A 25,255-nucleotide genomic window follows, 5' to 3' on the forward strand; every position below is an offset into this window, starting at 1 on the left:
ATGTCCAATCAGAATTCAGCTGCAGAACTGGTAAAACAAGCCAGGGACTTTCCAGAGAAGAATGTCGAAACAGAGTGAGCGTCCAGCAGAGAGGTTAAAAGTTTAAGTGAGGAAGAACCCCTGAAACGACCCCCTGAGGCCGAAGAAGAGCGAGACCCCCACTCAAGAAAAGCACCGCGCGGGTGCAGATCAAAGCACCGCCCCAGTTACACCATGTGCATGAAGAGTTCTCCTTATTGTACATGTATCACATTCCTCAGCCATTGCTTTGCATGTGCAGCACAGAAGTGTCCAAGGTGTGTGAGCTGACCCAGCACGGCAGGAGCAGCGGGTCTCACCAGCTCACCCCTCTCTCCCCGCTGGCGCTATAAAAACAAATACCTGCTGCTTAACAGAGCACAACTCAGCAGTTCTTTGTCGACCGGGATTTACCTCCCAGGAATTTCGGCATCACCTGGGGGAGTTTGGGGCTCCCAGGGGGGATTTGGGCCTCTCAGCCCTCCCACTCAGCTTCAGGGACCCCCCCAAATCTCCTCTAGGAACTCCAAACCCTCCCAAGAACCACCCCCCATGAGTTACCCTCAGCCCCCTTTTATCCCCAAGCCTTAAAATAATCCCCTTAAAACTCTCCAAGGAACCCCAGACCCACCCTAGGGACCACCAGAGTTCTCGTGAGTTTGGGGTTCCTGGAGAGGATTTGGGGGTTCTGGGTTACTGGGGGTTTGGGGGGGCTCTGTGGGGGGGCCCTGGGTTGATTTGGGCACCCCTAACTGGTTTTAGGAGTCCCATCAGGTTTCCGAGGTTCCCCATTTTTCTATCTCTATTTTAAGGCAAAATCCCTTTAATTCCCTGTTTTCCTTCCCGGCTCCAGCTGGGTTTTCTCAGCCCTTCCCGGGCTTTGGGCCAGAATTCCCCATTCACTGGAATTCCCCCCTGGGACTCGGCTCGTTCGTTTTGGGTAAAAATGACCTGGATTTCAGTCTGTCCCTCCCCACGCAGGGTCGGGGGGCAGAGGGCTCTGAGCGGCCAGCAATTCCAGCAATTTGGGGGGGCTGGGAGGGTCCCACGGACATCTCTGTGGGTCCTGATAGGGAATTGGATAAATAAAGACACTTTAGCTTAAGTATTTTTCATATAACTTTGGGGATTTTAGTTGTAAGATTTATGTTTTGGTTAAGGGGGGGCTTTCTGACTGTACATATGAGAAAAGCTACAAGCTGTGGAGTTCAATAGCTGCAAATGTATCTTTTTCTGATGCTACAAAGCCTGGCAGAGCTAAAATAGACCTTAATTCAAGGTTATGCAATTCAGCTCAAGCAGCGAGAGAACTGATAAAACAAGATAAGGGAAAACAACGGAACAGAGTGAGCATCCAGCAGAGAGGTTAAAAGTATGTGAGGAAGAACCCCTGAAACGACCCCCTGAGGCCGAAGAAGAGCGAGACCCCCACTCAAGAAAAGCACCGCGCGGGTGCAGATCAAAGCACCGCCCCAGTTACACCATGTGCATGAAGAGTTCTCCTTATTGTACATGTATCACATTCCTCAGCCATTGCTTTGCATGTGCAGCACAGAAGTGTCCAAGGTGTGTGAGCTGACCCAGCACGGCAGGAGCAGCGGGTCTCACCAGCTCACCCCTCTCTCCCCGCTGGCGCTATAAAAACAAATACCTGCTGCTTAACAGAGCACAACTCAGCAGTTCTTTGTCGACCGGGATTTACCCCCCAGGAATTTCGGCATCAGTGCCACACCTGTCGTGACATCCCTGTTGGTTCCCCCCCCCCCCCCCCCCCCCGCCTCCCGACGTCTCCTCAGTGAAAGGATCCAGCTGCCACTTCCCAAATTCTCTAGAATTCCAGCGTCATGCCCCCTTGGCTCTCCTCATTCCCAAAATTCTGCCGAATCAGCCCAAATAAGCAGGTTTTGGCCCAAATCTGCCGGTTTGGGACCAAATCCGCCCTTGGAAGGAGCTCCAGCCGAATCCCATTTGGGTATAAAAAGGGGGATTTGGGGTCAAACGCCGACTCTGTGGCTGCAGGATCCCAGGAATTCTGAGCTCAGGGGCCGGTGAGCGCCTTCATTCCCTGCTTTTCCCAATTTTTCCTCATTTTTAGGGTGGTTAGGAATTTCTACCCATATTTCAGAGGTTTTACCCTTCCCTGCCCCCCCACCCCACCCCCCAGTTTTGTGTCTTTTACCTCTTATTCCTGACAAGTTTCATATTTTTAACCCCTTTTTCATCCCAAAGGTTGGATTTGTAACACTTCCTATGCTCATTTTTTTTTACTTTTTACCCATTTCCCGCCCGCCTCCCCCCAATCTCATGTTTTCACTTTTTGTGCCCAAAATTCAGATTTTCACCTTCCCCTGTCGTCCTCCTCCCCCCCCCCCCCCGCCAAATTTATGGTATTTTTGCCCTGTTTGTGTCCAAATTGAGCATTTGCCACCCGTTCTATGTACAAAATCAGCACTTTTTTGTCCACTTTCCCCCTAAATTTCAGGGTTTTTTCTCTTTGTGCCCAAAAGTTGGATTTTTGTTTTCCCCATTTTGAGCCCAAATTGAGGATTTAGGGGGTGGGTGGAACAAAGTGGCAGAGAGTTGTCCTGGCTTTTAAACTCCATTTGGCCCCAAATTCGGGGGATTTTGAACAACATTTATAATATGGGGAAAGTTTTGGGGTGGATTTGGTGGAAATGGAGACTCTGAGGTGGGTCTCGGAGGGGGTGTTAAAAGGGGAAGGGTTATCCTGGCTTTTTAATCCCATTTTGCTCCAAATTTGGGCAATTTTAAACAAACTTCATCAATTTTTGGAAGATTTTGGGGTGGATTTGGTTGCAACAGGGGCCAAAATAAGCCCCAAGAGGTTTCAAAGGGTAACAAAAAAAAAAAAAAGCCATTTTGGGGTAAATAGGGAGTTGTTTGGGGGTTCTGGTGACACCCGTGGGCTCAGGTGGATTTTCCACACAAAACAGAGATTTGGGGTGATTGTTGTGATTTGGGGTGTTTTTTTCAGTGATGGCTCCAGGCGGGACCTGGTGGCTCCTCCTTCACTTCTGTGGTGAGAAAACCCCCTTTTCCCCCCTAATCCCCCCCCCAATTTCCTGTATTGTGGTCTTATTTTAGGGCTTTTTAGGTCAGAAAATTATTATTTTGAACCAAAAGCTCATCTTTTTTAGTAACATTTTTCATCCAACAGCCTTTAGGATTTTCTTTTTTTCATAAAAAAAACCCCTTTATTTTCAGGAAAAAAGCTTTTTTTCCTCCCTATTTACAGAAAAGAAGTGCACTTTGTCCAAAATATTTTGGTTTCAGGGTGGGGTTTTTTGTGGTAAAAAATTTATTTGGGTTTTTCACCGGGAAAAAACAACCCAACAAAAACATATATAAAAAAGCCACTTTAGAATCTATTTTTAAAGGGGGGTTTAGTGAAAAAAAGTCCTTTTATTTGACCTATTTTAATAAAAGATCCATTTTTTAAAGGAAAAAATCCCTTTTGTTCTCTATTTTCCTAGAGTGTTTTTTTTTTTTACAATTTTCATGAAAAGAACCCTTCAATTGTATTTTTATGGGGTTTTTTATGAAGGGAAATACCTTTTATTCCCCTTTTTTAAAACAGAGTCCTTATTTTCTTTTCATTTAATTTATTAGGCAAATAAAAGCCCTTTTGAACTCTGTTTTGGGGTGGGTTTTTTAAATGAAAAAACTCTTTTATTCACTGTGTTTCAATTTTAAAAATCCTGATTTCTGATTCCCAATTTTATTCCTTGTTTGTCCCCTCCAAAGACCAAAATTCCCTGGGGTTTTTTCGGGAGAAAACCCAACAAAATCAGTGGGTTTTTTTCAACTCCCCCCTAATTTCCTATTTTTAAATAAAAGCAAAATCTTATAACCCATTTATATATATATGTAGTTAGATTTTTAAATGAAATTTTATTAAATTTTAATCGAGTAAATCCATTTAATTAAATTTTAATTAATTGATTATTGATTAAAAGATGATCAATAATAATCTTTTGGGGATTTTTTCCAGTGAGAATCTCTACGATATCTTTCCTTATTTTTTATTTAGAAGAAAAAAAAGTCCTTTTTGAAACCTGTTTTAGTTAAAAAAGGACTTTTTTGTTGTTCTATGGCATTTCAAAAAAGCCCCAAAAACCTTTTTTTGGGTCCTTTTAAAATCCCTATTATTTATACAGTTTAATTTTATATATTTCCTTAGATTTTTATGGATAATTATTAATTTAGACAAAAGATTAAAGAGTTAATTGATTAATAATAATATTGGATAGTGTATCCGAATAACATCTATTACTTATTAATACTTATCTATATCCTTACATGCTGTGGGGATATTCATTTTAAATTTACACTATGTTAATTTTAGATATTTACCACTATAGTTATATATGAATGTAATAATAGAAATAAACATAATCTCTCTATAAATATAATAATAAGTAGATAAATAAAATTATAAATAACTCTAATATCTATATATGAATAGAATAGATAATAAATACAATATCTTTGCATTATCTAAAATATGGCAGTAAAATATAAAAATATCGAATATATATTTATGTAATATATTCGTATATTAATGCAGCAAATGATATCTCTAATTACATCTTGATATGGAGAGATAATTATAAAATGCAATAATATAGAAATATAAATTACTATAAATGTGGACAATTTTTAATTATTATAATATGAAATATGGCAGAATTAAAGTATAGTATAGTATTATTTATAATTGTATATAATTAATTAATAATAGAGGATACTCATGAATTTATTATCATCATTGTTGTTGTTACTAATTCTTATTTAATATAAAATATTATTGAATGGCTGTTGTTATTTATCAATGTAACAACCTGTCAATATAATTTTTCCTATGATTATATATAAAAATAGACCCTATAAATTAAAGATAAGGCTGCCCTGCCGTTACAGTTTTTGTGTCATTTAAACACAATTCCTACTATAATTCTATATTCCATATAACAAATATTAGTCTATATAACCCTACATTAAAAAATCTACATAATTCTATATAAAAAATTCTGTAACATTCTAGATATGTTGCTCCATGTAACTGTCTATTAAAAATCTATATAATTCTATATAATAGATATTATTCTATATAATCCTACATAACCCCTTATATAATAGGTACTATTATATACAGTTCCATATTAAAAAATCTGTATAATATTATAGAATAGGTATTGTATATAATCTTAAAAACTCCATACTTTTATATAATAGATACTATTATTTATAATGCTACAGAAAATGCTTATATAATCCTATATAATAGATATTATACTGTATAGTTCCACATAAAAAACTCTAAAACTCTATATAATGTATATTATTTTACATAATTCTCTCTAAAAACCTGTATAATTCTGTTTAATAGGTATTCTTTGTAATTTCTCTAAAAAAATCAGTATAATTGTATATAATATATATTCTATATCATTCTCTGTTAAAAACCCTATAATTCTATATAGTATTTATTACTGTATATAATCCTACATTTGAAAAAATCTATCCAATTCTATATAATACATAATATTCTATATAATTCTACATTAAATAATCAATTTAATTCTATATAATATATCTTACTCTTTACAATTCTCTACTAAAAAGTCTATATAAGTCTGTATAAACCCCTGTATATAATTATTTATTAAATGCGTCCATCTCATTCCCCATAACCTCACTGTCCCCTGACCCAGGAGCCCTTTTCCTCCTGTTTTCCCAGCTCTCTCCAGCAGCAGCTCGGTGGGCCGGGAATTCCTGGCTGTGTTCCCCCAGAATGATGATGAGTCTCCAAGTGCGGAACTGCGGCTGCTGCTCACCCGGCAGGGCCCCAGTGACACCGCGGCCTCGGTGGAGCTGCATGGCCCCTTTGGCACCCGCAAGGTCACTGTGCGGCCCGACACCACCGTGCCCGTGTCCCTCCCTGCCAGCCTGGAGGTCACTGGGAGCCGTGTGGCCAACAAGACTGTGGTGGTCCGGGCCAGCGCCGATGTGGCTGTGGTGGCCATGAGCGCCAAGAGCTACACGGTGGGTGCCACGGCCCTGCTGCCCGTGCCCAGCCTGGGCACCAGGTACTACGTGGTGACGCCCATGGGGATTGACACCTATGGCATGGCCGAGCTTGTGGTGGTTGCCGGTGCTGCCATAACTGCCATCTCCATCACCACCACGGCCACCTTCCAGTATGAAGGGGACACCTACGTGCCTGGTGCGGTGCTGCGCCTCTTCCTGCAGCCCTACCAGAGCGTGCAACTGCAGAGCAGCCAGAACTTTACCGGCACAGCCGTGGTGGCTGATGCACCAGTGGCTGTGCTCAGCGGCCACACCTGCGTCAAGGTTGCTGCACGCTATGACTTTGTGGTGGAGCAGCTCCTACCCACAAAGGCATGGGGGAGGAGCTATGTGGTGCCACCCAACCCAGTGCAGCCGGGCACTGACCTCGTCTACGTGGTGACGGAGGAAGACAATGCCATCACCTATGACAGTGGCAGTGGGGAGGTCACCATGGCCATGGCAGCGGGGGAGGCGCGGGAATTGGTGGTGAGCCACAACTCCCCGCTGCGCCTCAGCGCAGTGGCGGTGGTGCAGGTGCTCCTGTTCTTCACTGGCTCATCTTGGCAAGACCCCTTCCTCCTTGTTGTGCCACCCATCACTGCCCACTGTGCCGCCTTCTACCTCAGCAGTGTGCCTGGATACAACAACCATGCTGTCCTTGTCACACCCACTGCTGCCAAGACCACTGTCACCCTCAACCACCAGCCGGCCACCACCATGGTGTGGCATGACATTCCTGGTACAGAGTTCTCCTGGGCTGGCATCAATGTGGATGCAGCAACACGGAGTGTCGAGAACCCACAAGCACCCATGGGACTCCTAGTGTTTGGATTTCTGAACCGTGATGGGTATGGCTTCGCTGGGCTCTGTGTTGGTGGTGAGTACAGTGAACCTGTTCTTGAGTCAGCCCAGTGGTTGGGTGTTTTCCAGTTGGTCATCCATGGATTTCCCTGTTGCATCAACCCAAAGGTTGGGTGTTCTCCCATTAGCCATTCATGGCTTTCCCTGTTTTTTCCAGCCCTTGAGCCGCTATCCTGCAAGGATTTGATGTGTGAGGAGAGGTGTGAGGTGGTGGATGGTCAACCAGGGTGTGTCCAGGAGTCCTTCTCCACCTGCTGGCTCACCAGTGGGCTGCACTACCAGAGTTTTGATGGGAAGACCTTTGATTTCATGGGAACGTGCACCTACACCTTGACCACCATCTGCAATCCTGATCCTGCCCTTCCTGCCTTCTCTGTGGAGGTCCAAAAGGAGGAAAAGGAGAACTCCAAAGTCTCCTTCATTGGTTCTGTCACCGTTCACATCAACAACATCACTGTCACTGTGGTCCGGGCAGAAAAAGGGATGGTGAGGGTAAGTAAAAATCAGCATAATTCCCAATTTCTAAGCAATATTATGGAGTTTCACAAAAATTACACATTTAGTGGTGATTTTGAGGGTCTTTTTCTAAATAATTCTGGGATTTGCCAGTGTGCAGACAGGCCTTGCATGAAAAAACCCCAAATCTTCAAAAACTCCCCATTTTGCTCGATTTTGATGGGGTTTTGGCTATTTTTCTGTTCATTGCCTCCCCCAGGTGAACAACCACCGCTCCCGCCTGCCCATCTCCCTCTCCCACGGGAAGCTCCAGGTCCGCCAGAAGGGCAAATCCATGCTGATCCAATGGGATTTCAGGTTGAAGGTCCTCTACGACTGGGACAATCATGTAGTCATCAAAATTCCAGCTGATCTTTCTGGCAAAGTCTGTGGGTTGTGTGGGAACAGTAATGGAGACCCCCAGGATGATGCACTGGCTCCCAATGGGAGCCAGGTGTGGGATATCGTGGAACTGGGGCGGAGCTGGAAGGTGACCAATGGGAATGGTCGCTGCCAGGACTCCTGTGACGGGGACTGCGGGCGGTGCAAGTGGGATCAGGTGGTGCTGTACAAGGCAGAACCATGGTGTGGAGTGTTGTCCCAGCGTTCTGGGCCATTCCGGCTCTGTCATGATGCCATCAATCCCAATGTCTATGTGAAGAACTGTATCCGTGACCTGTGTGCCCATGGTGAACATCATGCCGTGCTGTGCAGCACACTCCAGGCCTACGCCAACGACTGCCAAGAGAGAGGGATCTACATTTCTGATTGGAGGACAACGGTGGGATGTCGTGAGTAAGAGTGGATGTTTGTGTGGAAATACTCCCTGAGGTGGGAGGAACTTAGTTCAAGTGGGTCCCAGGATCCATGAGATGCTGTGTTGGGAAAGGTTATGCTAGCAGGTCCACGCAAGAAGTCCATGGAAATCCAGGGAGACTCTGGGAATTTCATGTAGAAAGTCCATGAAGCCCATAGTCTCTAGAAAGTCCAAGCAGGAAATCCAAGAAGTCCATGGAGACTCTAGAAAGTTCAGGTGGAAGGTTCAGGAAGTCTGCGGAGACTTCAGAAAATCCATGGAGACTCCAGGAAGTCTGTGTAGTTAGTCCAGGGAGTTCATCCCACCACATCCCACCCCGCGCTGACTATGGTCTCCCTCCCTTTACAGCCCTCATCTGCCCTCCCAACAGCACCTACAGCACCTGTGGCCCTGCCTGCCCCCCCACCTGCAACATCCCAGCCGTGCCATCCAGCTGTCCCGCCTCCACCACCTGCGTGGACAGCTGTGTGTGCCATGAGGGCCTTGTCCTGGATGCCAACACCTGCATCCCTCCCTCCGACTGCGGCTGTGTCTTCGGGGGTCTCCTCCATGGCCTCGGCGAGGAGTTTTGGGGTGACCCCACCTGCACCCAACGTTGTGTGTGCGATGCAGAGCAGCGGCAGGCGGTGTGCCAGAACTCCAGCTGCGGCATCAAGGAGGAGTGTCGGATGGAGAAGGGGATCCAGGGTTGTTATCCCAAAGTTTTTGGGGTCTGCAGTGCTGTTGGAGCCACCCACTATAAAACCTTTGACAGTGCGAGGTTCATCTTCCAGGGGACTTGTGTCTACCTGTTTGCTGGGTTGTGTGAGGGCATCCCAAATTTGGTGGGGTTCCAGGTGTTGGTGCAGAACGGCCACTGGCATGACAAGCTCCTGTCAACCATTGCCATGGTGACAGTCAAAGTCTACAACAAAACCATCAGAATCAGCTGGGAACACCCTGGGAAAATCATGGTGAGCTTGGGAAACAGTCCTTTATCTTTCCACCACCTCCTCCCAAATCTCCTCATCCCATAAATTAATTATTAAATCTAAAATGGAATTAAATCAACATCATTTCAGTGCTCTGGCTGTTGAAAATAGTTGGTATTTCCCATCAGGCCCCAAATTTGATCCATTTTTACGGTTTTTCCCCCAGATCAATGAGCAGTTGGTCAACCTCCCATATGTTCACAGTGAAAGGCAGTTTGTTGTCTATCGCGACGGGTGGGAAGCAGTGGTAGAGACCAACTTTGGCCTAGTTGTCACCTATGACTGGCATGGCCACGTCACCACAACAGTGCCTGGCAGTTTCACCAATGCCCTGTGCGGGCTTTGCGGGAACTTCAACGGTGCCGCTGAGGATGACATGAGGATGAGCAACAGCCATGTGACATCAGATGCAGACGTCTTCGGGAGCAGCTGGAAGGTCACTGATATCCCAGGATGCATTGAGAACTCGATGGCAGAATGTTTTGGCACTGCTGTGGCACCATGGCTGCAAGAGGAGGTTTCTGGAAAGGGGTGCAAGGTTATTTTGCAAGAAGATGGACCCTTCGGAGCATGTCATGGGCATGTAGATGCCAAGCAGTACTTCCAGAGCTGCATCCGGGACTCCTGCCTCTTCCCAGAGCAGGAAGATGGGATGTGTCCCATCATTGCCAGCTATGCCAGTGCATGCCAGGCTGCCGGCGTATCCATCGGGAACTGGAGAATGAATAATTTCTGCTGTAAGTTGGAATAATTGGAAAGGTTTCTATTAGCAGGATCCCCAATTCCACTCAAAATCCTTGTAGGAAAAACCTAGAGGTGGGAAACCAGTGGGAATCCCAGACAAAGCCTTGTTTGATTCCATAATCCCTATTTTCACCCAAAGTAAACCCTTCCCAAGGAAGAACTTGTTTCATCTGTTAAAATTTTCCCCCCAGATCTCCAATTTCGTGGTATTGGCTAAAAAATGGATGATTTGGAGGGAAACCCAGCAGAAATGCACCAAAATAGCGGAGCTGGGGCAAAGGGATCCAGCCTGGGGCAAAGGGATCCAGGAGGTCAAGTGAGGACCCACCATGGAGTGATCCCATTCCCAGTTTTCTCCATGAAGATGCGAAAAATCAAGTATTTTAGGGGCAAAAATTCCTATTTAAGTTGGTTGGGATGCTCCTTATGGATGATCATTGGATCATCACTGGGTAGTCACTGGATTGTTATTGGATGATGTCCCTTCTCATGTCCACGGGGAGGAAATCTGTGATTGGGCTAAAATACTCTGTGTTTTGTGACTTTCAGCAGCAGACCCATTTGAATTCTGGGAAACCTCCCAAGTTTGGCTTGGGATTTTCCTGGTTGCTCATGGGTCCCGTTGTCTCCCGGCAGATACTCCATGTCCTCCCAACAGTTCCTATGAGCTCTGCTCCCACACCTGTCAGCACAGCTGCGTTGCCAGCTCCATGGTGTGCCCAGGGCAGTGCCGCGAGGGCTGCACATGCCACGATGGCTTTGCGCTCAGTGGGGACGAGTGTGTCCCCACGTCCCGCTGTGGCTGCATCCACCACGGTGTCTACTACAAAGAGGAGGAGACCTTCTCACCCACAGAGCATTTGAAGTGCCAGTGCCTCGCCGGTGGTATTGTGGAATGCCAAAATATTTCCTGTCCTGATGGTGGTCCCCAGGAGGTTGTTGATGGCGTCTTCCAGTGTCCCTTGCCAGCATACAGCACCTGTGTAGCCATGGGTGACAGTGCCTATGTCACCTTCGATGGGGTGGCCTTCAGCATCACTGGGACTTGCTCCTACATCCTCAGCCAGACCTGCACAGGTGACAACGTGACGTCATTTGTGGTCTCAGTCCAGAAGGAGGCCCGGCGGAAGGGGAAGGTCTCCGGGATCCAAGCGTTGTCTGTGGAAGTCTATGGAGTCAACTTGACCCTAAGCCAAGGAAAAAGGGGAGATGTCATGGTAGGGTGGCACTTCATTGGCCAGATCACATGGGGTCCTTCCAAAAGTGGGTTTCCTTGATGCAGGGGACACCTTACCCCATCTCCAAACCGATTCCATATTCATTGCAACTTTTCTTTCTAAGTGAGATCCAAATTGCATGAAAACATTGGTTGGAAGATGCTATCCCCAAATTTTTAATCCTACCTCCATCAACCCCTAAACTCTTTTTCCATGACAAAGGGAGCCCTCACCCCATCTCCAAGACCCATCTCCAAGCCTAATCCATGCTCATCCCAACTTTCCCTTCCAGGTGGGGTACATGAATCCATCAGATTATTAGTTGTAAAGTGTTTGCCCCACATTTCTAGTCCCATCTCCTCACTGGAGGACTCTTCCTTTCCTTTCTCAGGTGGATTCCATTTCCCACCACCTCCCAGCCATCCTGGGTGGGGGACAGATTCAAGTGTATCCCCATGGGACAGGTGTTCTGCTCCGCACTGACTTTGGCCTCATCATCCACTATGACCTCGCCCAGCATGTGACAGTCATGGTCCCCCAGACCTACCTGGGCCACCTGTGTGGCCTCTGTGGCAACTACAATGGGCAGCGCGATGATGATTTCCACTTCTCCAATGGCCAGCCAGCTCTGGATGCAACAGCCTTTGGATCTGCGTGGAAAATCAAGGATATGCCTTGCGACGATGCCTGTCCCAAGGAGGATTGTCCCACCTGCTCCAAGGAAAAGGTGGTCATCCTCCAAAAACCCAACTACTGCGGTCTTCTCACGGCTCCTGAGGGGCCCTTCAGCTCCTGCCACCACATTGTCGACCCAACTCCATATTCCCAATCCTGTATCCAAGACCTCTGTGTGACTGGAGGGGACACAGGTGTGCTGTGCCAGAGCATCCAGAGCTATGTCAGTGTGTGCCAGGACGCTGGAGTCACCGTGGAGAATTGGAGGACACCATTCTTCTGCCGTGAGTTTGGAGGGAAATGTCCCTGGTTTGGGTTGATCTCCAGGTGAGATCCCACCTGGAATGCCAGGATTTGGGGAGGATGTCCCTTCTTTGGGGTTGGGTGACAGCAGTGACACTTAGCGTGTAAGATGATGGTTATGGGCTGAACTTTAAGGTCCCTTCCAATCCAGCTCAACCCAATTCCATGAAAATTCCAGCTGTTCTCTGCCCGGCCAACAGCACCTACTCCCTCTGCACCAACACCTGCACCAACAGCTGTGCCGGGAACACCACTGCATGTCCCCAGACCTGTGCCGAGGGCTGCCAGTGCCACCAGGACTTGGTGTTTGATGGCCAGGGTTGCATTCCCAAGGAGCAATGTGGGTGCTTTGAGGATGGGCAATACTACAAGGTAGTTTTTCCATGTTTTTTGCCCTTTTTGCCCTATTTTTAGGCATTTCATCTTTTTCCCAGGCATTTTTTCCCATCTTTATACAATTGCATCCTTTTCCCTGCACTTTTTGCCTTCTTTTCCCTATTTTTCTGTTTTATCTCTATTTTTCCTGCATATTTTTCCCTATTTTTTACTCATATTTTTCTGCATTTACCTTTTTCCATGGCATTTTCCTTTCATTCCCTAGTTTTATCGATTTACAGTTTTTATTACTTTCTCCCCTTTCCCCCTATTTTTATGCATTTACATCTTTATTCTCTGCATTTTACTCTTTTCCCTGTTTTCCTGTCTATTTTTCCAGCATTTCCCCCCCTAACCATTTCCCCCCCTGTATTTCATTCCTTTTTAGGTAGTTTTTGCCATGTATTTTTCCCTGGTTTATGCGTTTGCATCTTTTTTCCTGCATTTTTCCTATTTTTCCTATATTTGTTCATTTTCCCTGCATTTTTCCATATTTTCATGTATTTGTGTCTTTTTTCCTGCATTTTTCCCCTTTTCCCCTTTTTTCTATTTTCCCAGCATTTCCCACCTTTTCTCTCCCCTATTTTTACATTACTTTTCTCCCTGTATTTTCCCTATTTTATGCATTTGCATCTTTTTCTGCATTTTTCCTACATACCCTATATTTATGTATTTCTCTGCTTCCCCCCCTTTTAAACATTTATGTCTTTTTCCCCTGGTTTTCCTTATTTTTACACATTTACAACTTTATTCCCTGAATTTCTGCATATTTTTCTCTCTATTTTCCCAGTATTTTCTCCACCTATTTTCGCTTCCCCCCCCTCCCCGGCTTTTCATGCATTTTTTCCCAATTTTTCTGGCCATATGTAATTTTTCCTACATTTTCCCTTTTTGTGCCCTATTTTCATGGATTTCCTTCTCTCCCTCCTCCTTCCCCACAGCCCCATGAGGTAGTTTTCCAGGATCACTGCCGGCGCCGCTGCTCGTGTATCCCAGGCCAGGGCCTCACCTGCCACGACTACTCCTGCACCGAGGATGAATCCTGTGAAATTCGGGAGGGGGTCTTGGGATGCATCAATAAAAGTGAGGGAAAATGGGGGTAAAGGGGATTTTGATTTAATGGGTAAAATCCTGTGGAAAGGGGAGGCAGAGGGAACAGATCCCACCTGGAGAGTCAGGGGTGGGGAGTTTCTTACCCTGGTTTCTCCCACCCCATGATTTTTCCTAAGGTCTTTCCCATATTTGTTCCCATCCCAAGTCTTTTTTCATTCTTCTTCCTCTGTTTTTTCCCATGGCCTTTCTCATGTTTTTTCCCATCCTGTGGTTTCTCCCATGATTCTTCTTCCCATTTTTTTCCCCATGGTCTTGCCAATGGTCTTTCCCATCCCATTCCATGACTCGCCTCCAGTGTTTTCTCATCCCATGGTCTTTCCCATCCTACAGTTTTCTCTGTCTCCTGAGTTCTCTCAAGTGTTTTCCCATGGTGTTTCCTACATTTTTCCCATCCCAATGTTTTTCTCATTCTTCTTTCCATGTTTTCTTCCCTGTTTTTTCCCATCTCATTGTTCCTTCCATGGTTCCTCCCAGCCTGTGGCTTCCTACATCGTCTTTCCTATGTTTTTTCCCATCCCATGGTTTCTCCACGATTCTTCTTCACAAGTATTTTCCGTAGTCTTTCAAATTTTTTTTTCCATCCCATGGTTCCTCCCTGACTTTCCCCATGATTTTTCCCATCCCATGCTTATCCCACCCTGTACTTTTCACCATCCCACAACTTCTCCCAAGTGTTTTCCCATCATTTCCCACAACCCATGACTTCTCCCAATGCTCACGCCACATTCCCCTCTCTCTCCCTCCCTTTCCAGACCCCTGCAAATCCCTGAGGTGCCGCTCCAAGGAGCGGTGCCGGCCCCGTGGCTCTGAAGCCCGCTGCGTCCCAGCGCTGGTGGCCACGTGCTGGGCATGGGGCGACCCCCACTTCCGCACCTTTGACGGGCTGGAATTCGACTTCCAAGGAACCTGCACCTACACCATGGCTGAATCCCATGAGAATGACCCTGGGCTGGAGCCCTTCAGGGTGGAGGCCAGGAACGACATCCGGGGTGGGATCAGATCCGTATCCTATGTCTCTGTGGTCAACATCGATGTCTACGGACAGCGGGTCTCCTTCCACCAGAACGAGGACGGGAAAGTCCGGGTGAGTTGGGAAGAGAGGAGGGAAATCTGGGATTTTTCCCAATTTCTTGCTTTCTCCACAACTTCCCAGCATTCTTCATCTACCCAATGGCTCCATCAGTACCAGCATTATTTTGGGATAAATTGGTCAGACTGGAAGGCAAATTGTTGAAATTTTGGGATGTTTTGGGGATAAATTGTTGGGATATGTCGGGAATAAATGTTGGGATATGATGGGAATAAAACCTTGGGAATAGTCAGATATGGCAGGAACAGAATGTTGGGATAGGCTGGGAATAAGATGTTGGGATTTGTTGGGAATAAAATATTGGTGTGTGCTTGGAGTAAGATGTTGTGATAAATTTGGAATAAAATACTGGGATATGTCAGGAATAAAATGTTGGGATATGGTGGCAATTAAGTGTTGGGAATAGAATATTTAGATATATCAGGAACAGAATGTTGGGATGGGCTGGAAATAAGATGTTTGAATTTGCTGGGAATAAAATGTTGAGATATATAACGAATAAAGTGTTGGGATGAATTTGGAATAAAACATGAGGATCTGCCAGGAACAAAATGTTGGGATAAGTTGGGAATAAAATACTGGGATATGTCAGAAATAAAGTGTTGAAATATTGAGGGAATAAAACCTTAGGAACAGATTATTTGGATATGTCAGGAACAGAATGTTGGGATAGGCTGGGAATAAGATGTTGGGATTTATTGAGAATAAAATATTGGGATATGTCCAAAATAAAACATGAGGATATGCCAGGAATAAGATGTTGGGATGAGCTGAGAATTAAATGTTGGGGTGTGTTGGAAATAAGATGTTGGGATAGGTTGGGAATAAAATGTTGGTATATCGAGGGAATAAAATATTAGCATATTTCAGGAATAAGATGTTGGGATGCACTAGGAATAAAATATTGGGGGGTGGTGGGATATTTTGGGAATAAAATACTAGGATATGGTGGGAACAGAATGTCGGGATAAAATATGGCAGGAATAAAGTATTGGAATATGTGATGTGTAAAATGTTGTGATAGGATTGGATTTAATGTTGGGATATGATAGGACAATGTTGAGATATGATGGGATTTAGTGTTGGGAACACACTTTGAATAAAGAATTGGGATATATGGTGAATAGAATATTGGGAATGAAATTGTGGGGGGTGGGAGGGGTGTTGAATCCAATCCCGGGTTACCTGGGAATGCCGGCAGGTGGACGGGGAGCTGGCACTGCTCCCGGTGATCCTGGCAGACGGGAGGCTCCGTATCCGTCCCAGCGGGCTCCGCGTGCTCTTGGACACGGATTTCGGGCTCCGTGTCTCCTACGACTGGAACTGGCACCTCCTCATTGACCTCCCCAGCAGCTTCTCCGGCCACGTGCGTGGCCTCTGCGGGAACTTCAACCTGCAGCCCCTGGACGACATCCCTGAGGCTGGTGACAACATCCCTGCCCTCGTGGCCTGGGCCAGGGGCTGGAGAAGCTCGGACCCTGAGGCCCAGGACCCACTGTGCTGGGATCACTGTGACGGGGAGTGCCCTGTGTGTGAGGAGAAGGAGCTTTGGGGTGGGAACAGCTACTGTGGGATCATCAGAAAGTCCTTCCAGGGGCCCTTCCAGGCATGTCATGCTGTGGTGAAGCCCCAGGAGTTCTATGGCAGCTGCCTGACTGAGCTGTGCCGGAGCCGTGGCGCGAGGCAGGTCCTGTGCCAGGTGCTGGAGACCTATGCGGCAACATGCCGGAGAAGTGGGGCCACCGTGGGCGACTGGAGGACACCAGCACAGTGCCGTAAGAGATGGGGGTACTTTGGGGTCCAGCTCCTAAACCCTTCGCTGTTTCATTCCAAATCTGCCAAGTCCCCCACCTCCATCCACAGTTCTCTTCATCCCACCTAAAATCCCCCTTATTTCAGTCCAAATCCCCATGACTTTCCCCCTAATTCCATCCACAGTTCCCTTCATCTGACCTAAAATTGCCCTCATTTAATTCCAAATCCCCTGACTCCCCTAATTCCATCCACAGTTCCCTTAACCTCACCTAAAATCCCCTTGGCTTCTCCACAAATCCCCTGACTCCCCTAATTCCATCCACAGTTCCCTTAACCTCACCTAAAATCCCCTTGGCTTCTCCACAAATCCCCTGACTCCCCTAATTCCATCCACAGTTCCCTTAACGCCCCAAAAATCCTCTTTGTTTCTCCTTAAATTCCTGGTTTCATCCCAAAACCACTTAATCCTACCCAAAAGTCCCTTAATTCCACTCCAAATCCCATAAATATCACCAAAAATCCCTTAATTCAACCCCAAAATTCCTTAATTCCTCCTACTCCTGCCTCCAATCTCACCCCAAATTCCCTGAATTTCAGTTAAAATTCCCAAAGCCCCCTCTAGGGTCTGACTCCCTCTAGACCCTCTGAACCATCCTCTAACCAGCTCTGGAGACCCCGTGGATCCTCCCTTTCCATAGGCTCAATCCTCCCAGGCCTTGGGGGCCCGAGGGAGCACTTGGGGGGCACTTTATGGGGCACTTCTGGAGCAATGGGCTCTATCCTGGGGTGAAGCCCTCAAATTCCTCTATTGGGAAGTTCTCCAGACCCTTCTCCATGTGTCCCAGACCCCATCCTGTCTTTCCAAGGCCCCATCCCACATTTTCCAGATCCTTCACCTATCTCCCACTCCTTTATCCTTGTGTCCCAGACCCCATCCATTGTATTCCAGACTCCATCCCACATGGTCCAAACCCTGTCCTGCCTATTCCCAGACCCTTCCCACATCCCAGCCTCTTCCCACATTTCCAAGACCTTACTCCTTGCACACTAGACCCTTCTCCTTGTATCTGGAATATCCCACATGTTTCAGACCTCCTCCCACTTCTCCAAGTCCCCTTTCTGTGTACCCCAGGCCACCTCCCACATGTCCCAGTCTCTTCCCACATCTCAGACCCCATCCCCCATGTCCCAGACCCTGTCCTGCCTATTTCTAGACCCTTCTGATGGGTCCCAGACTCTATCACTTGTATCACAGCCCCCATCCCACATATCCCAGCCTCTTCCCACACCTTCCTCCTCGTGCTCCACATCCTTCTTCTTGTCTCCCAGACCCCTTCCCCCTCCTCCCATCAGATGCTCTCCATTCTCTCCATCCCTCACCCCAATTCCCTCCCTCCACAGCCCTCCCTTGCCCCGAGAACAGCCACTACGAGTCGTGTGGCACTGCCTGCCCTGCCACCTGCTCCGACCCAGACGCTCCATCCTCGTGTTCTCTTCCCTGCGTGGAGTCCTGTGTATGTGACCGTGGCCATGTGCTGAGTGCTGGGCTCTGCGTGCCTGTGTCCCGCTGCGGCTGCACCCGTGCCGGGCGCTACCATCGCCCTGGTGAGGAGTTCTGGGAGGACTCCTCATGCCGCTCTCGGTGCCGCTGCGACCCGGAGCTGGGCATGGTGGTGTGTGAGGAGGCCAGGTGTAAGTCAGGTGAGGTGTGTGCAGTGGTGGAGGGTGTGAGGAGGTGCGTGGCCACCAACTATTCTGTCTGTGTGGCCACGGGGGACCCCCACTACACCACATTTGATGGACACCGCTACGATTTCATGGGCACCTGTGTGTACCTGCTGGCTGGGCTCTGCTCTGCTGACCCCACCCTGGTGCCCTTCAATGTCACTGTGGAGAATAACCACCGTGGAAACAATCTGGTGTCCTTCACCAAGGTGGTCACCTTGGAGGTGTTCAACATAAGCCTCAGCCTCAGCCAGGAGCACCCCAAGAAGGTCAAGGTAGGGAAGAGGCAGGGGATGGGAGGGAAGGTTTCAGAGTCACTATGTGGCATTTGGTGGGGGTTGAGGTCATTGTGTGCCATTTGAGGGAGTTCAAAGTCATTGTGTGGCAATCTGGGGGGTGTTCAAGGTCATTGCATGGCACTGGGAGGGGGTTCAAGGTCACTGTGTGTCTTGGGGGGGTTGAGGCCATTGTATGATGGTATGTTGTGTTTCAAGGTCTTTGTGTGGCCTTTGGTGGGTGTTCAGAGTAGTTGGGTGTCGTTTGGGGCATTCAAGGTCATTGTGTAGCATTGGAAGGCAGTTCAAGGTCATTGTATGGTCTTCAGATGGGTTTCAAAGGGATCCCATAGCACCAGGGGGGTTTCAAGGTATTTTTAAAGGGATTTAGATGGGTCTCAAGGTCATTCTATGGCATCTAGGTGGTTTTCACAGTCACTGGGTGGCATTGGAGTAGGCTGCAAGGTCCTTGGGTTTCAAGGTCACTGCATGGTCTTCAGGTGGCTTCCAAGGCCACCGTGTGCCATCCAGGTGGCCTTCAAGCCCATCCCATGCCCCTTGGGTGGTCTCTAAGTCCATCTCTTGCCCTCCCACCCCCAGGTTGACGGTGTCCTGCTGGACCTGCCCTTCTCTCACTCCCACCACAAGCTCCGGGTGTTCCTGCGTGGTGTCCACGGCTTCATCACCACAGCCTTTGGTGTCACTGTCACCTTTGACTGGCACAGCTATGCCCGTGTGATCCTGCCCAGCACTTTCGCTGGTGCCGTCTGTGGCCTCTGCGGCAATGCCAATGGAGACCCCCATGATGACTTTGTAACCAGCCAGGGCCAGCCTGCCCACAATGACACCCACTTTGGGGATAGCTGGAAGGTCACTGAGGTCCCCGGGTGCTCCCCGGGTTGCAGCGAGGGCTGCCAGGGGTGCGGTGAGGCCCAACGCCGTGCCTACCGTGGGGACAAGCACTGCGGGGTCCTGGTGAAGAAACGAGGCCCCTTGGCTACCTGCCACGAGGTCATCGACCCCACCCCCTACATGGAGGACTGTCTGTTTGACACGTGTCTCTTCGACGGCCACCAGGATGCTGTATGCCAGGCTGTGGGCGCCTATGTCAGCGCATGCCAGAGCCAGGGTGTGGCTGTGGGGCGATGGCGCACCCATGCCTTCTGCAGTAAGGGGTCCTGCGGGCTAGAGGGGTTTTTTGGGTGTCTGGGGGTTTTGGGGTCTGCATGGGGAGGTTTGGGTTGTTCATGAAGGTTTTAGGGTGCCCATAGTGGGTTTGGGGTGTGAAGGGTGGTTTTGGGGTGTAAATGGAGAGTTTTGCATTGTCCATGGGGATCTGGGGGTCTGCATGGGGAATCTGGGGTGTCCATGAGGGTTTTAGGGTGTCCATAGATGTTTGGAGCTTTGGAGGGGTTTGGGGGATTTTGCAGGGTTTTTTTGGATGTCCATGAGGTTTAGAGGGTTTTTGGGTCTCTATGATGCTTTCGGCCTCCTCATCCCTTCTCCCCTCCCTACAGGCCCTGTGTGTCCCCCAAACGAGCACTACGAGCTGTGTGGTCCCCCGTGCCCCCCCACCTGCCAGGATGAATCTGGCCCTGCTTCCTGCCCAGAGTCCTCACGGTGCTTCGAAGGCTGTTTCTGTGATGCCGGCTTTTTCCGGAGTGGGGATTCCTGTGTCCCGCTGGCCCAGTGTGGCTGCACTCTGGGGGGTCGGTACTACCCCCGGGGGATGCAATTCTACCCCTCCTCACCCTGCACCCAGCGCTGCGTGTGCTCCAGTGGAGGACATGTGGAGTGTGAGCCCATCCCGGGGTGCCCCCCAGATCAGGAGTGCACGGTGCAGGATGGGGTCCTGGGGTGCTACCCCCGCAGCACCTGCAGTCACTGCCAGCTTCTGGTTGGGGGCACCTACACCACCTTTGGGAGGCAACTGGGGGGCTTCAGGGGGTCCTGCACATTACCCCTACTGGAGGTGGATGCAGGGGACCCCGAGGAGGGGCCGGAGCCACTCCGGGTTTCCCTGGAGCAGCACGAGGGCGAGGTGAGGAGAGTGACGGTGATGGTGCAGGGGGTGACAGTGGCCATGGACAGAGGACAACGCTGGGAGGTCACGGTGAGTGTTGGGTGGGGAGGACACAGCAAGACAAAGAGAGGACATGGGTGGGGAGGAGGGCCGGGTTGGGGGAAACCTGGGTTTGGGGGTGCAAGTCCTGGTTTTGGGCTGGGAACACTGGTTTTGGGGGCAAAAAGGGGGATGGAAATGGGGTTTTGGTGGGCCCAGCAGTGGGGAAAGGATTGGTTTGTGGTGAAACCTCTGACTTTGTGTGCAAGCCCTGGTTTGAGGTATAAACCCTTTACTATTCTTGGTGTATAAGCCCTGTTCTTTGGCAAGCAAACCCCGTTTTAGGGGGGGTTATAAACCCTGGTTTTTTGGGGGTGTAAATGCTATTTTTGGGAGCATAAACCTTACTGTTTTAAGGGTGCAAACACTATATTTGGGGGCTAAACCCCCTATTTTGGGGGTTACAAACCCTGTTTTGGGGGATACAAAACACGTTTTGTGGGGGGTCCCCCCTTTTTAGACTCCACACCCCCTTTTGGCGCTCCAACCCTCCTTTCCCCCTCCCCAGGTGGATGGCGAGCGCCATGCGCTGCCCCTGTGGCTTGGAGGGGACTCCCTGGGGGTCACGCAAGTGGGGTCCCACCGGCTGCTCCTCGTGCGGGGGGGGCCCAAAATCCTCTACGATGGCGATTCCTACGCAGTGCTGACGCTACCCCCCACGCAGCGACCCCCTCGCGGGCTCTGCGGGGACCCCAACATTTTGGGGAACCTCCCTCCGAACTGCACCTCTGCGGGCGCGGCCCTCCCCACGTGCCCCTCGGCGCAGCGCTGCGCGGTGCTGGCGGACCCCGCGGGACCCTTCGGGGGCTGTCACCGCGCGGTGCCGCCCCAGGCGCACATGGGAACGTGCGAGCGCCAGGTATGCGCAGGGGGCGATCCCTGCCCCGCATTCCAGGGATACGCGGCCGCGTGTCAGGCGGCGGGGGGCGAGCTCCGGGAGTGGCGCGAGCAGACGGAGTGCCGTGAGTACACGAGGGATTCAGGGAATTTGGCGGGGGCCGTGGGATAGAGGGAGGTCGGGCTGGGAGTTTTGTGGGTGGGATTTGGGATAATGGGAATTTTGGGGGATGGGAATTTGAGGGTGGGAATTTGGGTGGGCAGGAATTTTGGGGGTAGGAATGTTTTGGGTTGAGAATTTGGGCATTGGGAATTTGGGGCGTGGGAATTTTGGGGAGTGGGAATTTTGGAGTTGGGAATTTGGGGGTTGGGAATTTTGGGCGTGGGAATTTGGGATTTTAGGAGTTTGGGGCGTTGGGAATTTTTGGGGTTGGGAATTTGACCCCAGTGGCCCCAGCTGAGCCCCTTGACCCCAGGTGCCTCTCGCTGATCCCCCGATGCCCCTCTCTGTCTCGCCCCCAGCCCTGTCGTGCCCCCCCCACACCCGGTACCAGCTCTGTGCCCGCACCTGCGAGCGCACCTGTGCAGGTGTGTCGGCCCCTCCCCCCTGCACTGGGCGGTGCTTCGAGGGCTGTCAGTGCTCTGAGGGGCTCCTGTTCGACGGCGCCCGCTGTGTCCCCCCGGGGTCCTGCGGCTGCTTTCACCAGGGCCGGTACTTCCAGGTGGGTGTGGCCCCAGTGCCAAACAGTTCTGCGCAGTTCCGTCCAAGGCCCTCCGACCACAGCCCAGTTCCAGCCCTGGGTCCTCCCAGTTTCCCCCAGCTGATCCCACTCTATCACACCACCTCCCCAGCGTCCCTTATCCTTCTCAGTATGCTCCAGTTTCCTCTCTTGTGCCCCACCAGTGTCCCTAGTCCCTCCCAGAACACCACAGCATCCTCCCAGTTCCCTCCAGTATGCCCCCAGTGTCCCCAGACCATCCCATAATCCCCCCGTCTCTTCCAGCAATCCCCAGTTGATCCCAGCCTTCCCCACTATCCCCCCAGTTTTCCTAATCCCTCCCAGTTTGTCCCTGTCCCTACTACCAGTGCCTCTCAATTCATCCCAGCCTCACCCAGTGTCCTTCCCAGAAAACCCTGGAATGTCCCAGTGTCTTTCCCAGTGACCCCAATGCCTCCAGAATGTCCCAGTATTCCAGTTCCTCCCCCAGAATTCCCAGTGCCCCCCAGCAGGTTCCAGTCTCCCCCTAAGTGTTTCCATGGAGGACATGGGGACACAGGGATTTGGGGGGTCATGGGGACAAGTACCACCTCCCCTTTCCCATGACACCTCCCAAAACCATCATCCCCCACTTTTTCCCACTTTTTTCCTGGAACCCAGATCGCCCAGACCATCCTGACCCGGGACTGCTCCCAGTCCTGCACATGTCGGGGCCCAGGGGGACTCCAGTGCCGCCCCTTCTCGTGCCCCTTTGGCTACACATGTGGGCTCCTCAACGGTGCCCGTGCCTGCATCCCCCATCCGGGGCGCTGCCTCCTGTCCCCTCCCACCCGCTTTGTCACCTTTGATGGTCTCCCCGGGGTCACCCTGGCCAGTGGGGTCTACGTGGCAGCCACCGTGTGCGACCCCCGGGCCTCCAACTGGTTCCGGCTGCTGGGGGATGTTGGGGACGTCGGGGACCAACCAGCGCTGGTGGCCCTTCACCTCTTCACCCGCCATGGGCTCGTCACCGCCCGCAGGGATGGCAGGGTTTGGGTGAGTCAGACCCAAAAGTGTCACCCTGAATTTCTCCTGCCCTGGTTTTAACAAAAAATCTGGGTTTTCTTCCTGATTTCACACCGGGAAGAAGTCCATGTGGGTTGTCCTGTTCCACCACCACCACTACCACGAGAGGTTCTTGCCTTAGTTTTGCCCAAAATTGCTCTATTTTCCCTCCCAGTTTCATACCAGGGAAGCACCTCTGTGGGTGATGGTCCACAGATTAACCCACCCCACATTTTGCCCCAAATTGCTCTTTCCCCCCAATTTCATGCCAGAGAAGCACCTACATGGGTTATCCTCCCATGCCTTGACTATCTCATAATTTCCCCCAAATTCCCTTTCCACCCAGACTCCTCCAACTCCCCCTCCCAAATCTCCAAACCCAAAGCCCCATTTCCCCCAATTCCCTTTCCACCCAGACTCCTCCAACTCCCCCTCCCAAATCTCCAAACCCAAAGCCCCATTTCCCCCTAATTTGGGCTTTTCCAGCTAAATGGGGTCCCCACGCCCCTCCCCGCTGAGCTCCCAGGGCCACTGAACATCACAAAGTCGGGTGGGACCCTGTGGATTGGGCAGATCCCAAGATTCCAGGTGGAACTGGGACCCCAGGGGGTGGCCCTGGAAGTGACAAAGGACAGCCGGGGCACCCTCTGTGGCCTCTGCGGTGACTACGACGGGGCCGGAACCAACGACCTGCGGGGCCCCGACGGGATGGCAACCAGGGACACGAGGGAACTGGCACAGGCCTGGAGGGCTCCCGACTTCACACAGGTGGGGGCACCTAGGGATGAAAAGGGGAAAAGGTTGCAGGGCTTTGGGGGTTCCAGGGGGAAAATGGAGCGTCAAAAAGAGGGGGAAGAGCCCCCCCAGTGAGGGGGAAGATGGAAAAAATAGGAAAGAGCTCAAAAACGGAGAAAAGAACCTAAAAAAGAAGGAAAGTGCTCCCCCCAGCATTGAGGGGAAAGATGGAAAACAGCTCAAAAAGGGGGGAAAAAGCCTGAAAAAGAGCCTAAAAAAGAGCGGAAAGAGCCCCCCTAATGAAGGGAAAAAAGCCCGAAAAGATGGGAAAGGGCTCAAAAATGCCCCCCAAAAACGGGAAAAGAGACTGAAAGCAGGGAAAAGAGCCTCCTCAAAAAGTGGAAAGGTGGGGAAACAAGATGGAAAAGAGCTCAACGAGGGGGAAAAGAGCATTAAAAAAAGTGGAAAACAGAAAAGTGAAAGAGCCAAAAACAGGGTGAAAGAGCCCAAGGGGGTGGGAGTTGGGGAAGAGACCAGGAGACCACACAAAGTGGAAAAGTGCCTCAAAAAGGGGGAGGGGATAACACAGAAAAGGGGAAAGGGAGCCAAGAAGTGGGGGAAAATGACCAAAAAAAGGGGAAAGAGCCTCCAAAAGGGGGGAAAGAGCCCTGAAAAAGAGGGACAAATTCAAAAAGAGTGGGAAGAGACCTAAAAAGGGGGAAAACCGCCGCAAAGCTCGCCTAGATTTTTCCTTTCTTCCCTCCCAGTGATGCGGAAAATCGACTTTTCGCCGCTGCCATGACCCAAAACCGACCCGGAGCCGGAACACCTGCGTTTCTATAACCCCCTAAACTGCCCTTTCCCCCCGAAAAAAATAAAACCTGGGCAGAAAATGGCGTTACCCGGTGATTTGTGGGTGGAATTCCGGGAGTTCTGGGGAATGCTGGAGCGCAGGAATGTGCGGGGGGTCTGGGACCGGGAGGGTCCCGCCCGTCCCGTCCGCCCCCGGCGGTTCCGCGTCCCCCCCTCCCCTCCCCGTGGGTCAATATTTCCCGAGTCCCACGGGGGATGGGGGTGGGGGGGGCAGGAGGGGCACCCGGATGTTTGGGGGAGGGCCGGGGGGGTGGGGGGGGGATCCCGGACATCCGACTGCCCCGGGGGGAGGTGGGTGCGGCTGCACACCCTGGGGGAACTCTCCCCAGTATGCCCAGTCTGTCCCAGTCCAGCCCAGTACCTGCCCCACTGTCCCCAGTCCCTCCCAGTGCACCCCA

At 50.2% G+C, this 25,255-nt stretch overlaps 1 protein-coding gene and 1 long non-coding RNA gene across 2 annotated transcripts; one reads left to right on the forward strand and one right to left on the reverse strand.

Moving 5' to 3' along the window:
* Positions 1-1,970: 1,970 nt before the first annotated feature.
* FCGBP (Fc gamma binding protein) lies at positions 1,971-24,867 on the forward strand. The gene is made up of 21 exons (XM_071579726.1): positions 1,971-2,066; positions 3,014-3,058; positions 5,780-6,988; positions 7,130-7,464; positions 7,688-8,258; positions 8,633-9,237; positions 9,422-9,992; positions 10,636-11,216; positions 11,608-12,175; positions 12,373-12,566; positions 13,511-13,652; positions 14,435-14,766; positions 15,974-16,547; positions 17,929-18,527; positions 19,128-19,695; positions 20,045-20,640; positions 21,158-21,611; positions 22,009-22,208; positions 22,866-23,240; positions 23,736-24,017; positions 24,752-24,867. Exons 2-21 carry the CDS (start codon positions 3,016-3,018, stop codon positions 24,752-24,754), a joined length of 8,802 nt encoding a protein of 2,933 aa, XP_071435827.1. The 5' UTR covers positions 1,971-2,066; positions 3,014-3,015; the 3' UTR covers positions 24,755-24,867.
* On the reverse strand, positions 8,639-25,087 carry LOC139684129 (uncharacterized). Its single transcript, XR_011699857.1, has 5 exons — positions 24,887-25,087; positions 22,067-24,027; positions 15,958-16,174; positions 11,764-11,866; positions 8,639-11,186 (listed from the first exon to the last, which is right to left on the reverse strand). It is a non-coding gene; the product is annotated as an uncharacterized lncRNA (long non-coding RNA).
* Between the last annotated feature and the right edge of the window lie 168 nt (positions 25,088-25,255).

The sequence above is a fragment of the Pithys albifrons genome, chromosome 32, assembly GCF_047495875.1.
Source record: "Pithys albifrons albifrons isolate INPA30051 chromosome 32, PitAlb_v1, whole genome shotgun sequence".
Taxonomy (NCBI): Eukaryota; Metazoa; Chordata; class Aves; order Passeriformes; family Thamnophilidae; genus Pithys; species Pithys albifrons.

Coding starts and splice junctions, on each gene's coding strand:
- FCGBP (XM_071579726.1), top strand. CDS start 3,016: ATGGCTCCAGGCGGGACCTGGTGGCTCCTCCTTCACTTCTGTG. Junction 3,059..5,779: donor GCTCCTCCTTCACTTCTGTG/GTGAGAAAACCC, acceptor CTGTTTTCCCAG/CTCTCTCCAGCAGCAGCTCG. Junction 12,176..12,372: donor GAGGACACCATTCTTCTGCC/GTGAGTTTGGAG, acceptor TGAAAATTCCAG/CTGTTCTCTGCCCGGCCAAC.